The 21,315-nt window shown below is 40.4% G+C and overlaps 3 protein-coding genes across 3 annotated transcripts; 2 read left to right on the top strand and 1 right to left on the bottom strand.

Moving 5' to 3' along the window:
• Positions 1–72: 72 nt before the first annotated feature.
• On the bottom strand, positions 73–1,056 carry LOC113322196 (DTW domain-containing protein 2-like). The gene has a single exon (XM_026570238.1). It carries the CDS (start codon positions 905–907, stop codon positions 74–76), a length of 834 nt encoding a protein of 277 aa, XP_026426023.1. The 5' UTR covers positions 908–1,056; the 3' UTR covers position 73.
• LOC113322195 (pentatricopeptide repeat-containing protein At5g01110-like) lies at positions 1,039–4,063 on the top strand. The gene is made up of 3 exons (XM_026570237.1): positions 1,039–3,487; positions 3,592–3,729; positions 3,898–4,063. The coding sequence occupies exon 1, from the start codon at positions 1,145–1,147 to the stop codon at positions 3,344–3,346; it is 2,202 nt and encodes a 733-aa protein (XP_026426022.1). The 5' UTR covers positions 1,039–1,144; the 3' UTR covers positions 3,347–3,487; positions 3,592–3,729; positions 3,898–4,063.
• A 4,787-nt stretch (positions 4,064–8,850) lies between these two features.
• On the top strand, positions 8,851–9,537 carry LOC113324469. Its single transcript, XM_026572789.1, has one exon. It carries the CDS (start codon positions 8,851–8,853, stop codon positions 9,535–9,537), a length of 687 nt encoding a protein of 228 aa, XP_026428574.1.
• The last annotated feature ends 11,778 nt before the right edge of the window (positions 9,538–21,315 follow it).

The following is a 21,315-nucleotide window of genomic DNA, read 5'->3' as shown; positions in this document are numbered from 1 at the left end:
TCACTCACTAAGTTACTAAAAAATGGATTACATTTCTAACATAGAAGCAAAAACGTTAACCAATCAAAAAAAGTTAAGAAACAATGTTTTGTGGTTTCTTGTTTTGTTTCTTCAACATTGGTCTTGGTTTGATATTCTTTTTCATAACATGAGAAGATTGAAACTTAACCATAGACTTCAAAATTGAGATCAATTTTCCTTCAATCTCAATTCCATTGTTATTCTCCTCTAAAACCTTTAAAGATCTAGCAACAGCTTCAATAGTACTCATACATCCACTAAATGGTTCTTTCCTAAGAACCAATTCTGAATTAAATATAGTCTCACCATCCACTTCCACATCATATTTCAAACAAACCCTAGTTGCAAATTTAGACAAATATGGTAAACTAGACTTAACCATTTCCTTTGCATGTTTCCATGTCCCATCAAATACAATCAAAGCCCTAATCTCTGCTCCATCCAATCCTCCTCCTCCAATAGTAGAACCAACCCAATCATTCAAATCAATAGCTGGTGAAGAATCAGTACCAGGAAAAAGATATATAGCTTTATGAGGAAGAGCAGGATCTCTTACTGAAGCTTCATGAAGAGAATCTAAAATTGGAGACCGCCCACTGCGGAGGCGTCGACCAATTAAGATTTCACAATTTTGAAGACTTTTAGTTAAGATTGGTACAGTTGCTAACTTATGATGAACTTCGTGTGGGTGGTGTAGGATGATGATTTTGGTGTAGGTTAAGAATGGTTTTCCCGGTAATTCTTTGCATAAACACACATTGGCAGGCCTATCACAGCCATTTCTGCAAATGTCTCTCTTCCCCTTTTCTTCGATTTTTTCTACATCATCAGCAGATTTTGGTTCTTCAAATTCGAAGCTTTTAAGCAGTTCTGTCTCCTCTTCCATTACCACCAAAACAACTAGAGACGGAGAAAGTAGAGCCAAATTCAGATTTTAAGTTTCCTCGTTCCGTATTATACGGAGACTCGTGTATTTTTAATGGCCGGATAATTCGTAACAATGAATACGCGTATAAATGCCTTCTACTTTCTTTCTCTCTTTAAACTACTTCTGTAGTTCTGTGAGGTGAAGGGGGAGAAATACTAGAGTCTGCCTGAGAATTCGAATAACGGTTCCCCAAAAATGGCGGGAAATAGGATTCTACATCCGCAAACAGTTAGGAGCTTACCCAGGTATTCTTGTCGATTCCTCTCCTTCTCTGGTTTTAGTAATCCAAAACCCAAGATGAATCAAACCCTAGAACATTTGAAAAACACTGAGGAATTTGAGCGTGTAACATCTGTTTCAGATTCATTTATTGTGGAAAAGATGTTTATGTATCTGAAAAACCGTGATTTTGATTCTTTACGGCATTTTGCCGCCTCTCGCATGAGTCCTTCAATTGTTGTCAATGTATTGTATAAATGTTGTGGAAATATACAGTTAGGTCTGAATTTTATTGATTTTTTGGGGAGAAACCGGGGTTTTAAACATACGTTGAGCACTTTAAGTGCAATGATTCATATAGCGGTAAGGGGTAGGAGAATATCGGATGCTCAGGTTTTGATACTTAGAATGGTTAGAAAGAGTGGGGTTTCCAGGAATCAGATTGTAGATTCCTTGGTTTCTACTTATTATGGTTGTGGTTCGAACTTTATGGTATTTGATTTGTTAATAAGGACATATGTGCAAGCTAGGAAGCTAAGAGAAGCTTCAGAAGCATTTCGAATTTTGACTCGTAGGGGATTTTCGCCTTCGATAAATGCTTGTAATAGCCTTCTTGGTGGGTTGGTAAAGGTTGATTGGGTTGATATGGCATGGGGGATCTATTGGGAAATGATTAAAATTGGTTTACAAGTGAACATTTATACACTTAACATTATGATTAATGCATTGTGTAAGGAAAGGCAAATGGAGAACGCCAGGTCTTTTTTATTGGATATGGAAAAGAAGGAGGTTTTTCCCGATATCGTGACGTATAATACCCTTATTTGTGCACATTGTAAGGAAGGGAACTGTGAAGAAGCTTTTGAGTTATTGAACTCGATGAAAGCTAAGGGCCTAATGCCTGGCAATGTGGCCTATAATTCCATAATAAATTGTCTCTGCAAGAGTGGCAAAGTTGTGGAGGCTAAGAAGATTTTGGGTGAGATGACAAGGATTGGGTTAAATCCTGATACCTCTACCTATAATATATTTCTCGGTGAGTGCTGTAGAAAAGGCAGTGTACGTGCTGCTCAACAAGTTTTTAAGGAAATGCTGGGTCATGGCATTCTTCCAGATTTAGTTAGCTTTAGCTTTCTTATTGGGTTGTTTTCAAGGAAGGGAGATATCGATCAAGCTTTTGTTTATTTTAGAGATATGAGTAATGCTGGGTTGGCACCTGACAGTGTGATTTATACTATGCTTATTGGGGGACTTTGTAAAAATGGGAATATGGCAGAGGCCCTTAAGCTTCAAGATGAAATGACAGAGCAGGGTTTCCTTCCCGATGTTGTTACTTACAATACACTGTTGAATGGAATGTGCAAGGAGAAGAGATTGTCTGAAGCAGATGAGCTTTTTAATGAGATGGTAGAAAGAGGAATTTCTCCTGATTATTACACTTATACAACTCTTATTCATGGTTACTGTGGGGATGGGAACGCAGATAAATCACTAGACTTGTTCGAAATGATGATTGAGAGGAATCTCAAGCCAGACGTTGTGACATACAATACTTTGATCGATGGATTTTGCAAAGAAGGAAATATGGAGAAGGCTAATGAGTTATGGGGTGATATGATATCTCAAGGAATATTTCCTAATCATGTATCTTACAGCATATTAATCAACAGGCTCTGTAGTAAAGGACATGTCAGAGAGGCACTTAGATTGTGGGATGAGATGGTTAAAAAAGGAATGGAGCCTAATATTGTGACTTTCAATTCAGTCATCAAGGGCTATTGTCGGTTAGGGAATGCAGAAAAAGCAGATGAGTTTTTGAACAAGATGATTGAAGAGGGAATCATTCCTGATAAAATTACATATAACACTCTTATTCACGGGCTTGCAAGAGAGGAAAACATGGATGGTGCTTTGGCTTTGGTTAGTAAAATGGAGAATAAGGGGCTCATACCTGATGTTGTTACATATAACATTCTAGTTCATTGTTTCTGTGTACAGGGTAGAATGGATGAAGCTACTGTGATTTTCAGGAGCATGATTGAGAAAAATATAACACCCGATAGATCCACTTATACGTCACTGATAAATGGATATGTTTCTAAGGACAATGTTAAAGAAGCATTTCGCCTGCATGATGAAATGTTACAGAAGGGTTTCGTGCCAAATGATTATTTCTGATATCTTTTATTTTCCTTTTCTTTAGAAGTTGTGGTCCTCTATTACATGATGGTGCCCTTGGTGCAGTAGAGCAAAGTTAACTTTTGCATCTATGCATCTACTCAATGATTTCAGTGGTTTTTTTTACTGAAACTCATAATGGTATGTGTAAATCTGATGATAACTAACTGAATTGTTGCTATAAAATTGTATACCGTTATCATCTTTTAGTTAGATGAATCACATCGAGTACTTTTGCTTGGCAGGATCTCGAGAACGTGTAGAAAAAGAAGGGGCAGAGGGTTCAGTCACCTGATTCAGAATGAGAATAAGTGGACTTGTCATGCCCACACGACTTATACATAGAAATCCACAAACATCGAGTCAAAGAGATGTTGGTTAAGGTTATTTATCTAGCACACGATACACTTAAATTTCAGCATATTATATTAGGTTGTTGGCAACAAGGACCTAGCTATTTAGCAAATATGGAGATCTAATCATGAATAGTAGCTCATTTCTCTATCTTTCTCTCACCAAGGCTTTGTATTGCATATGTCGTTTGTGTGCAGACCCCAACTAGTTTCAACTGTGAGGGGGCACTTGAAGTCGGATGACTGGAACAATGGTTTTGACTTATCTTAGTAATAACAACAGAAAAAACCTCCACTTCAACCAGCGCTGAAGTTGGGAAGAGAGTGCAAATGGTAACAGCTTTGTTTCTCAAGGAAGAGATTTCTTCATACAGGCATGTTCTTCTGTGCTTAAGCCAGGACGCATTTAATGAACCTGTTAGCCATAGTAGTTCTGATATTCTTGTCAATAAATAAAAATAAATAAAATAGTAGGACTGATTGCAAAAGCTAATGCACTGCAGAGTATCAGGAATTCAACAAGGAAGCTTGTCCTTGCAAGTCCATAAGAATCACCGAGACACGAGGTGTTTATATTATGTGCTACATTAAGCATCATTTCTTAGATGAATAGACAAAAGCACTATGTTGGACAGAGATTCCGAGCATGACTGAGTTTAACAAACATGTGAGTTCACTGTACTATGTATGACTTAGACACCCTGATTTTAGCTTATTATTATTACATTTAGACAGCATTATTTTGTTAAATACTAAAGTGTTTAGGAACTTTACAATGCTATTTTTAAGATATTGATGAGATATTGAAAACAAAAACTCTTTTGCAATTTTAGAAGCAAGAACAAATCCGAGGCAGTTTTACTTTGCGCACTCTCAAAACCTGTTTTGGTAAGGTGTTATATCTTAAGAATCCTTTGATATATTTTTTTAGACTGCTGCTAGACTGACCACGGGTTCAATCCCGCGGTCAATCTGGCATTTTCGTTTTTGTTTTATTTTAGGCCATGACGTTTTGTCAGAAATTTCGACCCTTGGTTTCATCAACAAGATACATACTATATTCTATCTCATGAATTTAAGCATGGAGTTAATGGGGAAAAGAACTGAAATGTTTTAGCAATACTTGTGTGTTCCAGGATCTTGACACTTTCATAAAATAAGACGTGTCTGTACAACCATACTATTTCCATGTTTGTTCAGACTGCATTTATCTGTTTATAAGTTGGCTGGATTAGTATAATGTATGTCATTGTGATTATGATCCTAGGTGGTTGTGGATTAGCAAAAATGGTAGTGCTTATATATATTATGATTTAGGTTTTGTCTCGCATTTTTGTGTCTTCTCAAGTCTCAACATCATCGAACATTATCAGAAGTTTAATCTTAATGGCTCCTCCCCAATATGTATTAAAAAAAGAAATCCTAAAATTAGGACATGTGAAACATGGTTTATGTTTTGTGTACAACTCTATTAACAATGTTTATTTGGATCCAAGTTTTCAACTAATTTAAGGAAAAACTCTGAAGTTTTTTGAGACTAGATTCAAGTTATTTATGACTGGACTATGCTTCTGTCACCATTTAATTGTATTATCAATTAGTTATTCAATTTCTATGCTGATGTTTGATTACTGCAGGTGCATCAATCATAAAATATCTGGCCAATTTTGTATCTTTTGTATTTTATGTACATGCATCAGGATGTGATGCTATTTCACCAATTGCTGCTACCAAATCCTAATTATAGTATTTTCTTTTTTCAGCGTCTAGCCACAAATACTTAAAAAAGTTAACATTGCCATTTGTCGACCTAGAATACTCAAGCCCTTGATTAATCAACGATTATGAATCTATCAGTGTGACATAATCATTTGTTTATCATTAGCTTTTCAACAGCTATAGGAAAAGAAATAAGCGTCAGAAGAAAAATTAATTAAGTTAAATCCTGGTGTTTGTAGTGTATTAACCTGTTGCTTATATGTCAAAAGTCGGCTACAATATGCCGACAGTGAAGAGTCTAGTTGGTGACAAATATGTTTCAAATGAAATTTCAAAGAAATAAAAGCTTAGGTAGGGTTTGGTAGAGATGAATCTAAATGATTGAAGAAAATTCAAGCTTAAATCCTTGAGCTGCTGCATTCTTCAAGTAGTTAAAAGTTAAAACTTGAAACCATGCATCAGTTGCAAATGGTAAATTCAGCCACTCCAGTTAAAAGGACAAAATCGAAAAAATCCTGGTTGCTTTTTTTCTCTCTCCTCTCTCTCTAAACTCTTCTTCTTCTCCAACAAAACCATCAAAAACAACCCTTCTTCATTGTTCCTTGCTTTCTAGGTTGATTAGTAGTTTAGTTTAGTTTTTGTTATGTTATTACTTATCTACACCGTTTTGGTTGTTTTATCTACTCTTTTGAGGTTTATCTTCGCTTTAATGACGATTCTTGATTATTGGGTTCGGTTTTAAGATCAATAGTGATGCTCTCCAAAGACGAAATCTTCATCTTGGTTGTCTCCGGTGACAGAATCTTCATCGGAATCTTCATCATCAATTTATCCGGCGACGAAATCTTCATAGATGGTCTTTTTGACGAAGGAAGCTTCATCACTAGTTACAAGAGATTTGAGCAAATCACTCCTACTTTTGGAGCATTTCTTTTTATAAAAGAAAAACAAACTAAATGGTTGGAATTGAATTCCGAGAAACACCATCCCTCTTCCGATTTAATCGGATCTTATTCATACTTGTATTTGTCTTACTCCGATAATCCTTCTCTTTTTCTTGTCGGGTTTCTCGGTATTATACTCTTACAATATGTTCTTGTTATTTTGTATTCTCTTATTTTCGATGTTAAACTCATTGTAACCTTAAAATCCCATTAATGAAAAGGTTCCTTGTGTAAAAAAAAAAAAAAATTGTGCAGAAAACTTGAGCCAGAATTATTTCCCATGTTTTTAAAATTCTGAAAAATAAAAAGTGGTCAAGGAAATTCACCTGTAGCTTTTTTTTTTTTTTTGAAGTGGTTTTACTTGAGTATGTTCAAGGCCAACTAAAATCAAACTTTCTGACCTACAAATCTGAATATGTTTTCTCTTTGCTGCAGGACAGCTCTGATTAGATAAAGTAGTAAGTATGGATTAATTAATTAATAATTATAGGGATAGAGACTCCAGGAAAGGTCCCAGTTATCGACGCGACTCGGTCGATGCGTTTGTCAACCCTAGAAGATGATCAAGACGAAGAAGTACTCGTCCACATGCACATGGTGATATTGAATTTTCTTTGGTTTGCTATTAAAGACGAAAAGTTGCTTAATGGAACATGAATCTCACACGGTTAGATGAATACAACACTTTTTAATCACACCTGCTGTAGCTACTAACTCCTTTCATTTGACTTTGGCTTGATTTCATCTAAATTAGGATAATGTGATACGTCAAAAAATTCAACATCTACTAAAACATGGACGATTTCTTAGCTAAACTATATCAAAACCATTTTTTTCACTTGCAAGTTTTGCCTTGTTTTTTGGTTACTCCTTGCAAATAATATGTTTATCCATCCAGTGTCTCAATACCGCTGCCGTCAAGGAAGCATATAACAAGATAGAATTGAGAAGACGTTCTATTTTCTATTTATTTCCATTATAACAACAGGGAAGCAAGGCAGCCACAGAGAGTTTACCAGTGGATCCAAATTTGATAACCACGTGGAATTTGGTAATCCTATAACTGCTAGTTGCATGAAAACTTATGGTAGTCGTTTTCTTTACTTTGTTTTCTTAACCTGAGATTATTAAATTAGCATCAATACGTATCATGTTAAGCAAGTTTAACCAAATGATGGATTTTCGGGATAATTCAACTCGCAAATTGCCAACAAGTTTAGTCGGTATAGACTCTAGCTTTATGACAAGCGAGACCTAGCTAGCTAGATACATCATATAAATAGTTTAGATATCAGAATCAGCACTAGTCTAGTCGACAGTGTGTATCATTGTTCAGACTCTTTTACTTTGACTAACTCAAAGCATAGAAGTTAGTGATAATCAATTGATGTCAGTTTTCCTATTAGAAATACTATTATCATGATGGCAATTTCACTATTGGAAGTACTATTATGGTATTGTAAATAACAAGACTCAAGGTGGAAACTTAGAATCACACACAATCCAAGAGAATCACTTGATGCATGTAAGCCAACAGAGATTGTATACAAAGACAAATTCTGGACTCTTAGGGATATGGTTACTTGTAAGTTGTAACTTGTGAGGCTCACAGGCGAGTAAATTTGGAGCTGTGAGAGCATTTATATTGGTCAGTGTCACTGTAATACAGTGGTAAAGTCATTGGATGATGATATTAGTGATCTGAGTTCGAAACTCGCCAGCACCAAAATTTTTTTACCGATCAGAAAAAAAGAAAAAGCATATACAATGCAGGAACTCAAGATTAAAGTTGGACTCGGAGTAAAGCTCAATTTCAATCTCCACCTACGCGCCAAATTAAAATTGGCAGCGAAGCATTTGCCCTCCTCTTATTATGCTAGATCATAAATGCATAGGTATTTGATATTTTTGGACCGTGGACAGTCTAGGAATGTAAAATAAGCTAGAAGATGTGCGACAAAATTGCTTCTCTAACTAAACTGAAGGAGCATAAAACTTCCCAAGGTATATTGCGGCTGCTTCAATCTTAAGGTATCTGATTATACGTCACCTTCAGTTCTTTGAATATATACATTTTTTTTTAATCGATGAAACTCTATAATCTACCGCCATCTGAATTACACAGCAAGGTCGAACATGCGTCGTTGCTGATAATACTATGTTTTTTCCGTGTCCAATGCAATTAATTACCTCAGCAACAGGATGCATTTAAGTTTACAGCCGGCTTGGCTGACCACCGATCTCCCCCACAAGTTGGATACGCACACAACACTTAGAAAATTAAATTTTGACTTTACTCAGTCTTACACATATCACACTCTATTTAAACCAAGTCTACCCATTACCCCATTAAGTCCAGAAAACCCAAAATCTCAAACCTCTTCTTCCTCCATCTATATATATCTTCGCAGGAAAAATCCAGAACAACACCGTCCATCTCTCAAACTAATAACAGACAAGGCAACAGAAAAAGAAAGAGATCGAAAACATGGGAAATGCAATGGCTTTATGTTTCTATGTAAATTACAAAGCATCAACAACATCTTCATCTTCATCACTAGTGAAGTTAATATTCTGGGAAGGAAAAACAATCACATTTAAAGGCAAGAAAATAGCAGGAGAAATCATGTTTGAATATCCAGAAATGATGGTATGTCATGCAAATTCATTTTACATAAACCATATCATACCGGCTTTATCGATAAGTGATGAGTTATCCGCCGGACAAACTTACTTCATTTTGCCTATCGATCCTTTCGCTTTCAAAGTTCTTTCCATTTCATCTCTATCTTCTTTAGCTTCATCTTCAAGTGGTAGTAAACCAAAAAGACCTATAAATTTTGCTGAATGTCCCTTTCAATATGTGAAAGGTAGTGATGGAAGAATGCTGATTAGGGTTTTGCCGGAGTTCATAATGAACTTAATTAGTACATCAGATGGAAACAGTACTGTTAGTAGTACTAGTAGTAGTAATAGTTTTCTTTGCAGTACACCAGAGCTGAAGAAACATTACGATATATTGGTTGGATCTTCAAAAGAAAGAGTTTGGTCACCAAAACTGGAAACCATTTCAGAATGTAAGAAGAATGTTGCTATTACTACAAGATTATCACCATGCAGATTATTAGGGATGGATGTAAGAAGCTCAACTGTGAGATTGATTAAGAGTAATTAATTAATTAATTATGTTACTGTTAATCAAGCAGATTATTTAAACATGCTGCTGATGAATCTGAAACCAGTTGATTCTTCTTTTTTGATTCTTTAAAACGTGTAATATTGTAAAAAAGTTAATGTTATTGAAGACATACAGCATCAAATGAACTGGCAATTGGAATGGATATCGTTTTTGTTTTGATTAATTTTAGTTATACACTCTGATGAAGTTTATAGTGCTTAATTCTGTTGAGTAATCTGGTCTCATACTATCATAACTTGGAACAAGATGATGTTTGGAGGTCGATTACTTTCATCTGCGGAAGTACTGGCAAAGTTAAAGCTACTGTAATTTTATGGTGTTGTAATTTGCATACTTCCGATGCCTTTCCATTCATCAGTTAATTTTATGGTGTTTCATCTCTGATTTTTCTTGATGTATCAACCTTTTCATTCAGAACAAGGATTAAAATATAGAATAATCCGTAAAATGTACTAGTATGGAAGATTATGTGAGGATTAACGTTCCAATGACTTACCATTATACCGATCGTAGAGACGTTCAAAGTTTTGTACCAGTAATTCCATGTATGTGGTCATTTTAAGCGTCAAATGGTTTTGGATGAAGTAATTAACTTGAAATTTTGACATTTCATCAACTAAAGAAAGACACATTAACGAATAAAGATCTGAAAATGGTTGAATAATAATTTAAACACGTGGGGACTGACTTAATCGCTCGAGACAAGGGTTCACAACTACAACTACTTCAATTGAATAATTCTAAATATTACTCCCTGTTTGCTAGCTTGCATGTTCAGTTTGACTCGCTTAAGTGACCAGTGGTCCACACCAAGAAATCCATCCATGATCAATATAAAGCATGGCCGACCAAATTCCAGGAGGGATACTGGACACGACCGGAGCTAAGCAACTTAAGACCGTACATACTTTCGACTCCCAAAGCAAAAGAGGCCATCCCTTAGGCCTATTCCTATGCACATGTTAAACATCTGATTTTACCATATATACACTTATTATGGATATGCCAAAGTGCCAAACATATATATATATGTCTGTGCGTTAAATATAACATATAGGCATACATTACAGACTTTCTAGCGAACGATAGAGTGTTTATCGTTAGATGGTCAAAATAATGCTTGTTGGTCATTCAAGCGCCAGCTATAGTCAAGCTGTCGTTTGCTGTTCTGATCATTGCTCATCAGATCCTCATCCAGGGGCTACCATTTTTCCATCTATAAATACCTAATTTCAAACTCATTTCAACTCACTTCAGAATTTTTAAATCTCTCTAGAATTTCTCAATCTCCAATTCTTTCACCATTCTTCCAATTCCCCAGAGAGCATGGCTGATAATATGAACATGGCTGAGTTCGTAGCAAACCAACATGCTGCCGAAAATCAAAGAGTTATTAATCGTACAAATGTGCGAAGTCAAATTAGGAGGCGATTACCAAAATTTACTACTGAGGAAGATGAGTGTATTTGCAGGAATTTTGTTTCTTTTACTGAGACTTTATTCGCAGATGAATTCAGTCTCCAAACATTTTGGGAAGGGATTTTTGGGAGATTTCAAGAATAATCAATGAACCCAAACAATCGTGATGTTTCAGGGTTGAGTCATCACTTCACTGTAATCAATAAGGAAGTGTTTGTGAGTGAAAATGGTTTCTGCTGGTTTTGGTAAATTCGTGTGTGTGAATGAGAAACGAGTCTAAACCTTAAACAATGTACTACACGGGAGTACTTTTGATTCGAGAGATCAATCTGTAAAAATCTGGTCTAAACCAAGAAATGGCCGTTCCAGACTTGCTTCGGTCACAAAGTAAAGGAGAAGGGTTGGTCTTAGGGAGGGAAGCGAAGAAAGTGTTGAGACCAGAATCGTCGTTCTGGAAGTGTGGGTGTTTTTGACTTATATCAGAAAATTGGACTGCCTAGCTGAATGAAAAGCTATTAGGTGATTTCTGAATGTTGTATTGTTCTCCTGACCAAAAACCTGTTGTTTGGTGGAAATAGGTGAGACATATTTATACAAGTCGTAACAAAACGTACCCTGGTCTCGTAGGAAGTGGAGACGATTGAGTAGTGGAAGAAGGGAGTAACGGATAACACCTGGAATTGATGTTTTCATAATGAAGGATACATTTCACCATTACTTCTTGCCATTACTAACCGCCCCGATTTATGACACTTTCTTGTAATGGGTGTATTGCACGTCGCACGCTGTAAACCGCCAGACCAATACCATGATGAGTATCCCCCAGTTTGTGACATGTGTTGATGTCTCGAGTGTTTTCTTGGAAAACATGTATCACTTTGCTATGTGTGGCAAATTGAAATGGAGAGGCTTGCCGCAGGTAAATAGCATGTGATGCTATTAGGCTCGTCTTGGATGATTGCGTAAAACTTTCCACAAGCTCGCCGGCTTGGTGGCGAACTTCGATGGCTGAGATCGCATCTTATGAAATAAGGGTAGCCGTTGATTGTGGCTACCTTGTGTTGGCGCCTGAAGATGGCGCAATGGAGTTTTTGGTGCACGCCAGTAGCAATGCGGCATGGCAGGCATGGCTCGTGCATGCCAGTGGCACGGTGGTGCAAGTGGCGCTTGGCGTAGCCATGGCCATCAATTTTAGGCGGCTGGTCGCCTGAAAGTTGCCACAAGTCTGTCAGCTCGGTGGAGAACTTGGATGGCTGAGATTGCATCTCATGAGGAAGGATAGCCGTCGATTATGGATACCTTCTGTCGGTGCCTGAAAACTTTGTCTAAATTAGGGTTTAGCATGCCGAAACCCTAATTAGCGTATATGGCATGCCGTTTGGCATGTGCTAATGGCATGTGCATTTTTGGAAAGTTAGGCATGGTGTTTGGCATGTGTGCCTGGCATGCACGTTTGGCAAGTTAGGCATGCCGATTGGCATGTGCGTCTGGCATGCGCGTTTTGCGAGTTTGGCATGCTACTTAGCATTTTTGGCATGCCGATTGGCATGTGCGTCTGACATGCGTGTTTGGCATGCTGCTTGGCATGTGCGTCTGGCACGCGCGCGTTTGGCGGGTTTGGCATGATGCTCGACATGTTTGGCATGTGCACCTGGCACGCGCGTTTGGCGAGTTTGGCATGCTGCTTGGCATGTTTGGCATGCCGGTTGGCATGTGTGTTTGGCGAGTTTGGCATGTTTCTTGGCATGTTTGGCATGCCGATTGGCTTGTGCGTCTGACATGCGCGTTTGGCGGGTTTGGCATGCTGCTTGGCATGTTTGGCATGTCGATTGGCATGTGTGCCTGGCATGCGCGTTTGGCGAGTTTGGCATGCTGCTTGGCATGCCGATTGGCATGTGCGTCTGGCATGCGTGTTTGGCGCGGGTTTTGGGAAGCCAATTGGCTTTGTGACCATCTGGCGTGGTTTCCTCCTTTTCAACGCTGTGGAGAGTTTGAAGCAACCTGATTGGTTAATGTAAGAGGGTCGACCAAGCATGGGCGTGGCTACAGTTCTGTGTGAGTGTGGCGGATTTAAAGCGACCTGATTGGTCGATGGGAAGTGGGGTCGGAAAGCTAGGGCGTGGCCACACTTCCAGTGTGATGTGGCAGATTTAATCGCCTAGTTTGGCTAAGCATAGTTTTTCGACCAACGGGGTCTAGTGTACTGCGCGGGGCGCGAAACCTTAATTTTGCAAATTAGTCGGGTTTATGAGTTTTTTGTGGGTTATCACAATAATTGGCTGGATTTTGTATGCTGCCATAAAAATCCTTATCTACAGAATGCAGTGTGCTTTCCGTCTGAGCATTTCATGCAATGGCCTTAACTTTGGTACTTGGAGGTTCATGTTACTCCGCTGCGAGTGAACACAAATCCGTCATGCCATACCGATATTAAGGGTTATGCCGGAGAACATAACAAAGGAAAGTACTTAGTGAGTCTTGTATTGGCGAGGTGCCAAAATTTACAGAGTATTTGGGATGGTTGCTATATTCGTCAGTCTGGATAAATTTCATGTAAATATATTGAATGGCTCAATAAATATGTTGGTGGAGAGGTTAGCACTCACGGCACCGTTTCCTTGGAGAGTGATGTCAGATGCAAGGTTTTACGATTTTAACCCTAAGCTAAAAACCACCATCAACATTAAGTCCCCTGCTTAGCACGTAACAGTGGCATTGTTGCGGTGTAAACATGAGATGGTGACAGACAAGAGTAAAATCAAAAGAGAAAGACGTGAAGAGATTTCCAAGGAAGTTCAACTAACCTTTGGTGGAAGGCATGAGGAATCCGTGATCCTTGTGTTGGCTTTTGCATAAATTCGTCTTAGCCATGGGATGTTGGCACCAGTGCGACGTCTTTGGCTACTGGTTAGGGAATGGTTCACGGCGCTGACGGCTAGGGCATTTGTCAAGAGCGGAAAAGTTGGCGCTGATAGTTTGCCTACTGATTGGCAGAGATGAAACTGCAATTTGGTTCGCGAATCGGTGAATGCTAGCTGGCTAGGTTACGGAACGTATGGAGATGGCGCTGCTTTGAACGACCAGGATGGCGCTTCCTTGGCTGGTGGAGATGGCGCTGCTTTGAATGGCTAGGATGGCGCTGCTAGATGAAGTAGCGGATGGGCGTGGCTAGCTTGGCATGGAAGATGGCACGGATACCTTGGGATATCCATGGAGTGGTGCAGCTAGCTTGGACGCGGAATGGCCGAGATGACTGCTGGCTTGGACGTGAAACTTTGGCACAGGGCTTGAACGTGGACTGTTGGTGCTGGCGTGGTGGTGCTGGCTTGGCTGCGTCCGTGGCGTGGTGGATGGCGCAGCTAGCTTGGAGTGGGCAGAGATGGCGTCGGCTAGGAATGGTAGAGATGGAGCCATGGAGCGTTGACATAGTGTTGGCTTGGCCGTGGAGATTAGCGCCATGGAATGTCAACACCGCGGGCCAGCTGCCTTATTTCGTGCGTGTCCCAAAAGAGAAACCTTTCTCTAGTCGAACTCCAAAACACCATGCCTATAAAAGGTGTTACCTATCTTCCTTAATTTCGTATTGTTTGCTTTGTTTTCATATCTTGGTGTTAGCGGCAAAGTCTTGGATCGGCGGAGAGAGCAGCAGCAAAAGTAGGCGAGTGTATTTTAGGTATGTTTCTCAACGTTTCTTCTTTTGTTGCTCTTCTGTGTTGGTGTAAACCCTAGACATAGGCATATCCTCCATAAACCCGTGGAAATACTCTTGTATGAATGATTCTTCTCTGCTAGCGGTATAGTAGTAATATTAGATGTCACATTGATAGTAAGGAATCCCATTGTTATGCAAAGTCGGCGTGCATGGATGGGTGGCCGCCATTGGTTCTTCTCCCATGAAAACCTAGCTTTAGGGTTTCCTTTTCCTTTTGTGGCCGTGTGCACAATTTCCGTGGAGGGACACACTCTCCCTTTGGTCGAGAGCATACTTCCTGCTGCGAGACACGGTTTTGTCTAGGGGCACGTTTCCCGCGGAAAAACATGGCTCGTTGAAGCGAGTATCGGTCCCCACTCTATTGGCTATGAGTGTTCCTTTTGGCTACGTGTGCTATGACTTGCGACCAAAATAGATTCTCCACTGGTGATAAAGTAGTCTTCATGCACCTCTTTTTTTTGGTAGTAACTTTTCTTTGTTTTGCTCCGTTGTAGTTATTTTGAAAGTGAAAGCAGTATAAGAAAATTTTGTTAGGATGTCACCCGAGAATAGTCCTGCCGCTATGTCGAAAAACGTTAGCAACTCCAAGACCAACATGGATGACGAATTCTTTACATAGTCTGCCACGGTTAAGAGAAACCATCCCAAATATGTGGCTATCCTTCTGAGCGGTTCATAAAATGAAGGAGACGCCCCATCAGTTTGTCCAGGGTGCGTGATACGATTTTGTCTTCAGAAAAATGAGTATCCTTCTTTTCTTGTTGACTTCAGAGCTTGTCAGAGTCCATTGCGTTCTTTTGATGAATGGACGCGGTTCATGATAAGTCAAGACTGCGTAAGAGACAGTCTGACAAGGGCGCAGATTATCAATGCGGTCATGGCTTCTGCAACACTTCAAATCAGGAAGGACATCGTGGGCTTGGTCACTTTTATCTCCAGATGGTGTCCGGATACTCATACGGCCATATGCAGTTGGGGTGAAATGACTATTTCTTTAGAGAGTGTAGCCGTCCTGCTGAATCTTCCAATAACAGGGAACCTTGACATTACTTTGTCTGATGAGGAAGAGGAAATGCGTGCCACTCTCGTTGCCAAGTCGGCAGGGGTTGTTCGGAAAGATTACGAAACGAAGTGCTTCTCCAGCTGGTGGGTGTCTGAATGGTTCTCAAAAGACTCGGAGCCGGATCAGATGAACGGTACGCTCCATGTCGCTGCATTTTTACCTCTGTGGTTATCCATAGATATTCTTGATGATGGCTCTGGCAAGAAGGAGATAAGACAGGAGATCATCAAACTGGCCATCAAATTGGCGAAAGGTGTCTTCCTCCCCATCGGCGGCTTGTTTCTTGGATCTTTGTACACCCATATGGATCACTTGACCTCGGACATGTATGTTTTTAATGGTCATATGAAAGTAGACTCGTATGTCCACATCACTTTTCTTCAAACGTGGCTGTGGGAGCATTTCAAAAATTATTCTCCTAAGCCGCTGGCTTCATTTCCTGAATCCTGTGGTGGTTCCAGGATACTCCGCTGGTTGAACAAGCGTCCAAAATCCGGGTCGAAGCTCATCGACGTCCTCGACAATGCGTATGCAGTTAACTTTCGTCCTTGGGCTCCGGTCCATGCGTCCATAGTTCATCCGAACACTTTCGCTGCTGTCCCAAATATGACTTTGAAATGCTGGAGAGAATATGAGCGTTGGAGAAATCATATTCATGCGAAGCTGTACACCTGGACACGTGCCATCTTTCTTCATGGGATCTTATGAGGCGGTTTCTTATAATATTGACAGGGCTGCTCGGCGTATGGGTTTTGACCAAGAAGTCCCATTTCTTCGTCAGTCGGCGGCTCCGAAAGAATTGTTGTCAGCTGTTCTTGATGCCAGTGTTCTTGCGTCGGGTAAAAACCTCCCTTTCCTGCTCTCAGAACGAAGTCCATCGACGATCTCCAAATACAATGTGTTATAGCAGGGTGAGTTTCTCTCCCTCCATGGGTTTTTAAATAACGTGATGAAAGATCCCTGTGGCAAGCCTTCCTCTGCGGTTTTAGCGGAACATCCATTGTTGAGGGAGTTTCCTACGGCTAAGCGGAAGTCTCCCAGCTCGGATGTGGACAGTCCCCAGAAAAGGAGCGAAGGTCTAAAAACAGTGCGGGTGGTTTTCAGTCAGATTCGACGGCTCTTGTGACTTTTAGTTCTTCCAATATGTGAGTATGTATGATTTTCTTCCTGATTTGTTCGTCTTGCATAAATATTCTGAATTGTTTCCACTGAACATATTTTCCTTTTTGATTCAGGGCCTCAACAAGATAAACGCCTTTACCAAACTTGCAAGTGGCCAAAAGGTGATGCCTTCTGAAGAAAAGTCCGGCGATACTGAGCCTCTCAGCAGTGAAGAGGAAGATGAAGAAGAACAAAACTCAGAGTCTGACGGTGATGGGGGAAGTTCTTCAGAGCGGGGCAGCGAGTCCTTTTCCAATCCCACTGGGTCCACAGATGAGTCGTTGAGTCTCCCACACGTTCTCCTCTTGGACTATTTATTTATACCGCACAAATATTCAATTTGCGGTGTTTACGGGAGGAGGATGCTTCTGAAAATAATTTTGAGATAGAGATTCACGACAATGAAGATATAACTGTGTCTCCAATCATGGAAACCGTACCCGCTGGTAATCTAGAGATGGAGATTGATCGTCGTGAAGATGTTGCTGTGTCCACGATGATAAGAAACGCTCCGATGGCTGCAGGTGTGATTTTCGCCAAGGAATCCCTGCTGGTCGCGGAATCAATTGCAGGCGCCACTTTTGACCCTCCATTTTTGACTCCTCATGAAGGTCACGCGCTGTTTGGAGGTTTTAGCGTACCAGTTAAGTATGAGGCGCTGTATACCAAGATATGGGAAAGGTATGGACATATATCCACATCCAAAAAGATCACTAGCCGATTTGCGCTGTTCAAGTGCGTGGAAGAAAATTTATCTTCAATTTATGACATGTGCAATGTGACTGGCCATACTGTTTCTGAAGATGTAAGATCAAGCTGGAAGTTTCACCGGGATGTGTGCGTGGGCTTTGAGTTCAACGTCTCCTGGTTCTGTGAAGGTCTTTCTGAGGTCCAAAGGTTACAGGCTAAAGCGGCTGACGACCCTTCCGCGGATTTGATTAATCAACGAGAGGCAGAAGTCGAGAAGTTGTCCCAAGAGTTGAGGCTGAAACAGGCGGCCCTCCAAAACGCAAAGGAGGCTTTCTCTAAGAAGAGCAAGCCATTTCTGAATGATTTTCCTTGAATATCTTCTGTCTTTTGGACTTCTTTTTTCTTAGGTTTTTTTTTTGAAAGGCGAACGAAACACCTAGTTTATGGTTTGTTTTTTTTTTTTGATTTTTGGATTGATAGATAATTGTTACTTATGGGGGTTTTGGATTATTCTTTGGAATGAATTTTAGAATAATGTCGTTTTGATGACTGCTAGTAGCACAAATATTCCAGGAGAGTCATGGAACCGTGAATGTTATATGTCGGTAGAAAGTATGAGAAGAAATTTTGGGGATAACATGGCTATCAGTTCCTATTATCAACATGAAAACTTGAAGTAGAAGATTATGTACTTTTTCTAATAAGACTTACTCGCTTTTAGGGTCTCCCAACAAAATGGATCTTCCGGGCGTAAGTCTGAGTTTTGTGGCGACGCCGTTGTGACTGTGAGAAGTCCCCAGTCATTCCTCATCGTGTAATAACTGACAACTGAGCCATTGAACCCTGCGTCGTTTGCTTCTACCATCTTGATATCCGAGTTGAAGAATGAAATTTGGAATTGGAAGTTGGTATTGTAACCGAGAGATTAATCTCCCACCGTGGTCTCCAATTGTTTGAGGGTTGGTAAATTCGTGTGTGTGAATGAGAAACGAGTCAAAACCTTAGACAATGTACTGCACAGGAGTAATTTTGATTCGAGAAATCAATCTGTACAAATGGGCGTTCCAGACTTGCTTCGGCACAAAGTGAAGGAGAAGGGTTGGTCTTAGGGAGGGAAGCGAAGAAAGTGTTGAGACCAGAATCGTTATTCTGGAAGTGTAGGTGTTTTGTGACTTATATCAGAAAATTGGACTGCCTAGTTAAATGAAAAGCTATCAGGTGATTTCTGATTGTTGTATTGTTCTCTTGACCAAAAACCTGTTGTTTGGTAGAAATAGATGAGACCTATTTATACAAGTCGCAACAAAATGTACCCTGGTCTCGTAGGAAGTGGAAATGATTAAGTAGTGGAAGAAGGGAGTAACGGATAATGCCTGGAATTGATGTTTCCATAATGAAGGATACGTTTCACCATTACTTCTTGCCATTACTAACCGCCCCGCTTTATGACACTTTCTTGTAACGGGCGTATTGCACGCCGCACGTTGTAAACTGCCAGACCAATACCCTGATGAGTATCCCCCATTTTGTGACATGTTTTGATGTCTCGAGTGTTTTCGTGGAAAACATGTAGCACTTTGCTACGTGTGGTAAGTTGAAATTGAGAAGCTTGCCAAAGGTAAATAGCATGTGATGCTATTAGGCTCCTTTTGGTTGGTCGCCTAAAACTTGACACAAGCTCGCCGGCTTGGTGGTGAACTTCGGTGGCTAAGATCGCATCTTATGAAATAAGGGTGGCCGTTGATTGTGGCTACCTTGTGTTGGCGCCTGAAGATGGCGTAGTGGCATTTTTGGTGCACGCCAGTAGCAATGCGGCATGGCTGGCATGGCTCGTGCATGCCAGTGGCACGATGGTGCAAGTGGCGCTTGGCGTAGCCATGGCCATTAATTTTAGGCGGCTGGTCGCCTGAAAGTTGCCACAAATATGTCAGCTCGGTGGCGAACTTGGATGGCTGAGATTGCATCTCATGAGGAAGGATAGTCGTTGATTATGGCTACCTTATGTCGGCGCCTGAAAACTTTGACTAAATTAGGATTTATCATCTCGAAACCCTAATTAGCGTATATGGAATGCCGTTTGGCATGTGCATTTTTGGAAAGTTAGGCATGTGCGCCTGGCATGCGCGTTTGGCAAGTTAGGCATGCCGATTGGCATGTGCGTCTGGCATGCGCGTTTGGTGAGTTTGGCATGCTGCTTGGCATATTTGGCATGCCGATTGGCATGTGCGTCTGGCATGCGTGTTTGGCGGGTTTGGCATGCTGCTCGGCATGTTGGCACGCCGATTGGCATGTGCGTCTGTCACGCGCGCTTTTGGTCGGTTTGACATGCTGCTCGGCATGTGCGCCTGGCATGCGCGTTTGGCATGATGCTTGGCATGCCAATTGGCATGTGCATCTGGCATGCGCGTTTGGCGAGTTTGGCATGCCGATTGGCATGTGCGCCTGACATGCACGTTTGGAGGGTTTGGCATATTGCTTGGCGTGTTTGGCATGCCGATTGGCATGTGCGTCTGACATGCGTGTTTGGCGCGGGTTTTGGGAAGCCAATTGGCTTTGTGACCATATGGCGTGGTTTCCTCCTTTTCAACGCTGTGGCGAGTTTGAAGCAACCTGATTGGTCGAGTGTGAGGGTGGCTACACTTCTGTATGAGTGTGGCGGATTTAAAGCGACTTGATTGGTCGATGGGAAGTGGGACCGGCAATCTAGGGCATGGCCAAACTTCCAGTGTGCTGTGGCGGATTTAATCGCCTAGTTTGGCTAAGTGTAGTTTTTCGACCAACGGGGTCTAGTGTACTGCGCGGGGCGTGAAACACTAATTTTGCAAATTAGTCGGGTTTATGAGTTTTTTGTGGGTTATCACAATAATTGGCTGGATTTTGTATGCTTCCATAAAAATTCTTATCTACAGAATGCAGTGTGCTTTCCGTCTAAGCATTTGGTGCAATGACCTTAACTTTGGTACTTAGAGGTTCATGCTACTCCGCTGCGAGTGAATACAAATCCGTCATGCCATACTGATATTAAGGGTTATGACGGGGAACATAGCACATGAAAGTACTCAGTGAGTCTTGTATTGGCGAGGTGCTTAAATTTACACAGTGTTTGGGATGGTTGCTACATTCGCCAGTCAGGATAAAATCATGTAAATATATTGAATGGCTCAATAAATATGTTGGTGGAGAGGTTAGCACTCACGGAACCGTTTCCTTGCAGAGTGACGTCAGATGCAAGGTTTTACGATTTTAACCCTAAGCTAAAAACCACCATCAACAAGAAGTTATTAGGTATGTTGTTTTACTTCAGCAAGAAGGTCCAAACATGAGGGATGACGAAACCATGATGGAACTTCAACAAAGGTGTCGTGCGGAATATCGTCGCAGCTACGAAAAAGACTTTTAATTTGGAAGTTATTTCGAGATTTTAAGAGGGTTTCCCAAATATAATCCAATATTTATATTTATGTTTTAGTTTCTTAATTGTCTACTTAAGTCGTTAAGTTTGGAAGTAGTTTTAAGTATTAAGTTTTAATATTGGTCTTACTTTAGTTTAAACTAAAATGTATCTCTAATTAAGATGTAAGATTGAATTAAGAATATAATTAAGCTTAATTTTCAAAAATACGAGTCAATTTTTCAAATTCATTAAACTTAAACTTAATCGTTAATAGTCATTTTACAAGACATAAAACTAGACAATAGTAATTTGAAA

Source organism: Papaver somniferum, chromosome 11 (assembly GCF_003573695.1).
Source record: "Papaver somniferum cultivar HN1 chromosome 11, ASM357369v1, whole genome shotgun sequence".
NCBI classification, from domain to species: Eukaryota; Viridiplantae; Streptophyta; class Magnoliopsida; order Ranunculales; family Papaveraceae; genus Papaver; species Papaver somniferum.
Note: the sequence above shows the minus strand (reverse complement) of the source record. Positions and strands in the feature narration are given on the sequence as shown.

Bases quoted from the DNA above. Each gene is read 5' to 3' on its own strand.
- LOC113322195 (XM_026570237.1), top strand. From the start codon at position 1,145: ATGGCGGGAAATAGGATTCTACATCCGCAAACAGTTAGGAGCTTACCC.
- LOC113322196 (XM_026570238.1), bottom strand. From the start codon at position 907: ATGGAAGAGGAGACAGAACTGCTTAAAAGCTTCGAATTTGAAGAACCA.
- LOC113324469 (XM_026572789.1), top strand. From the start codon at position 8,851: ATGGGAAATGCAATGGCTTTATGTTTCTATGTAAATTACAAAGCATCA.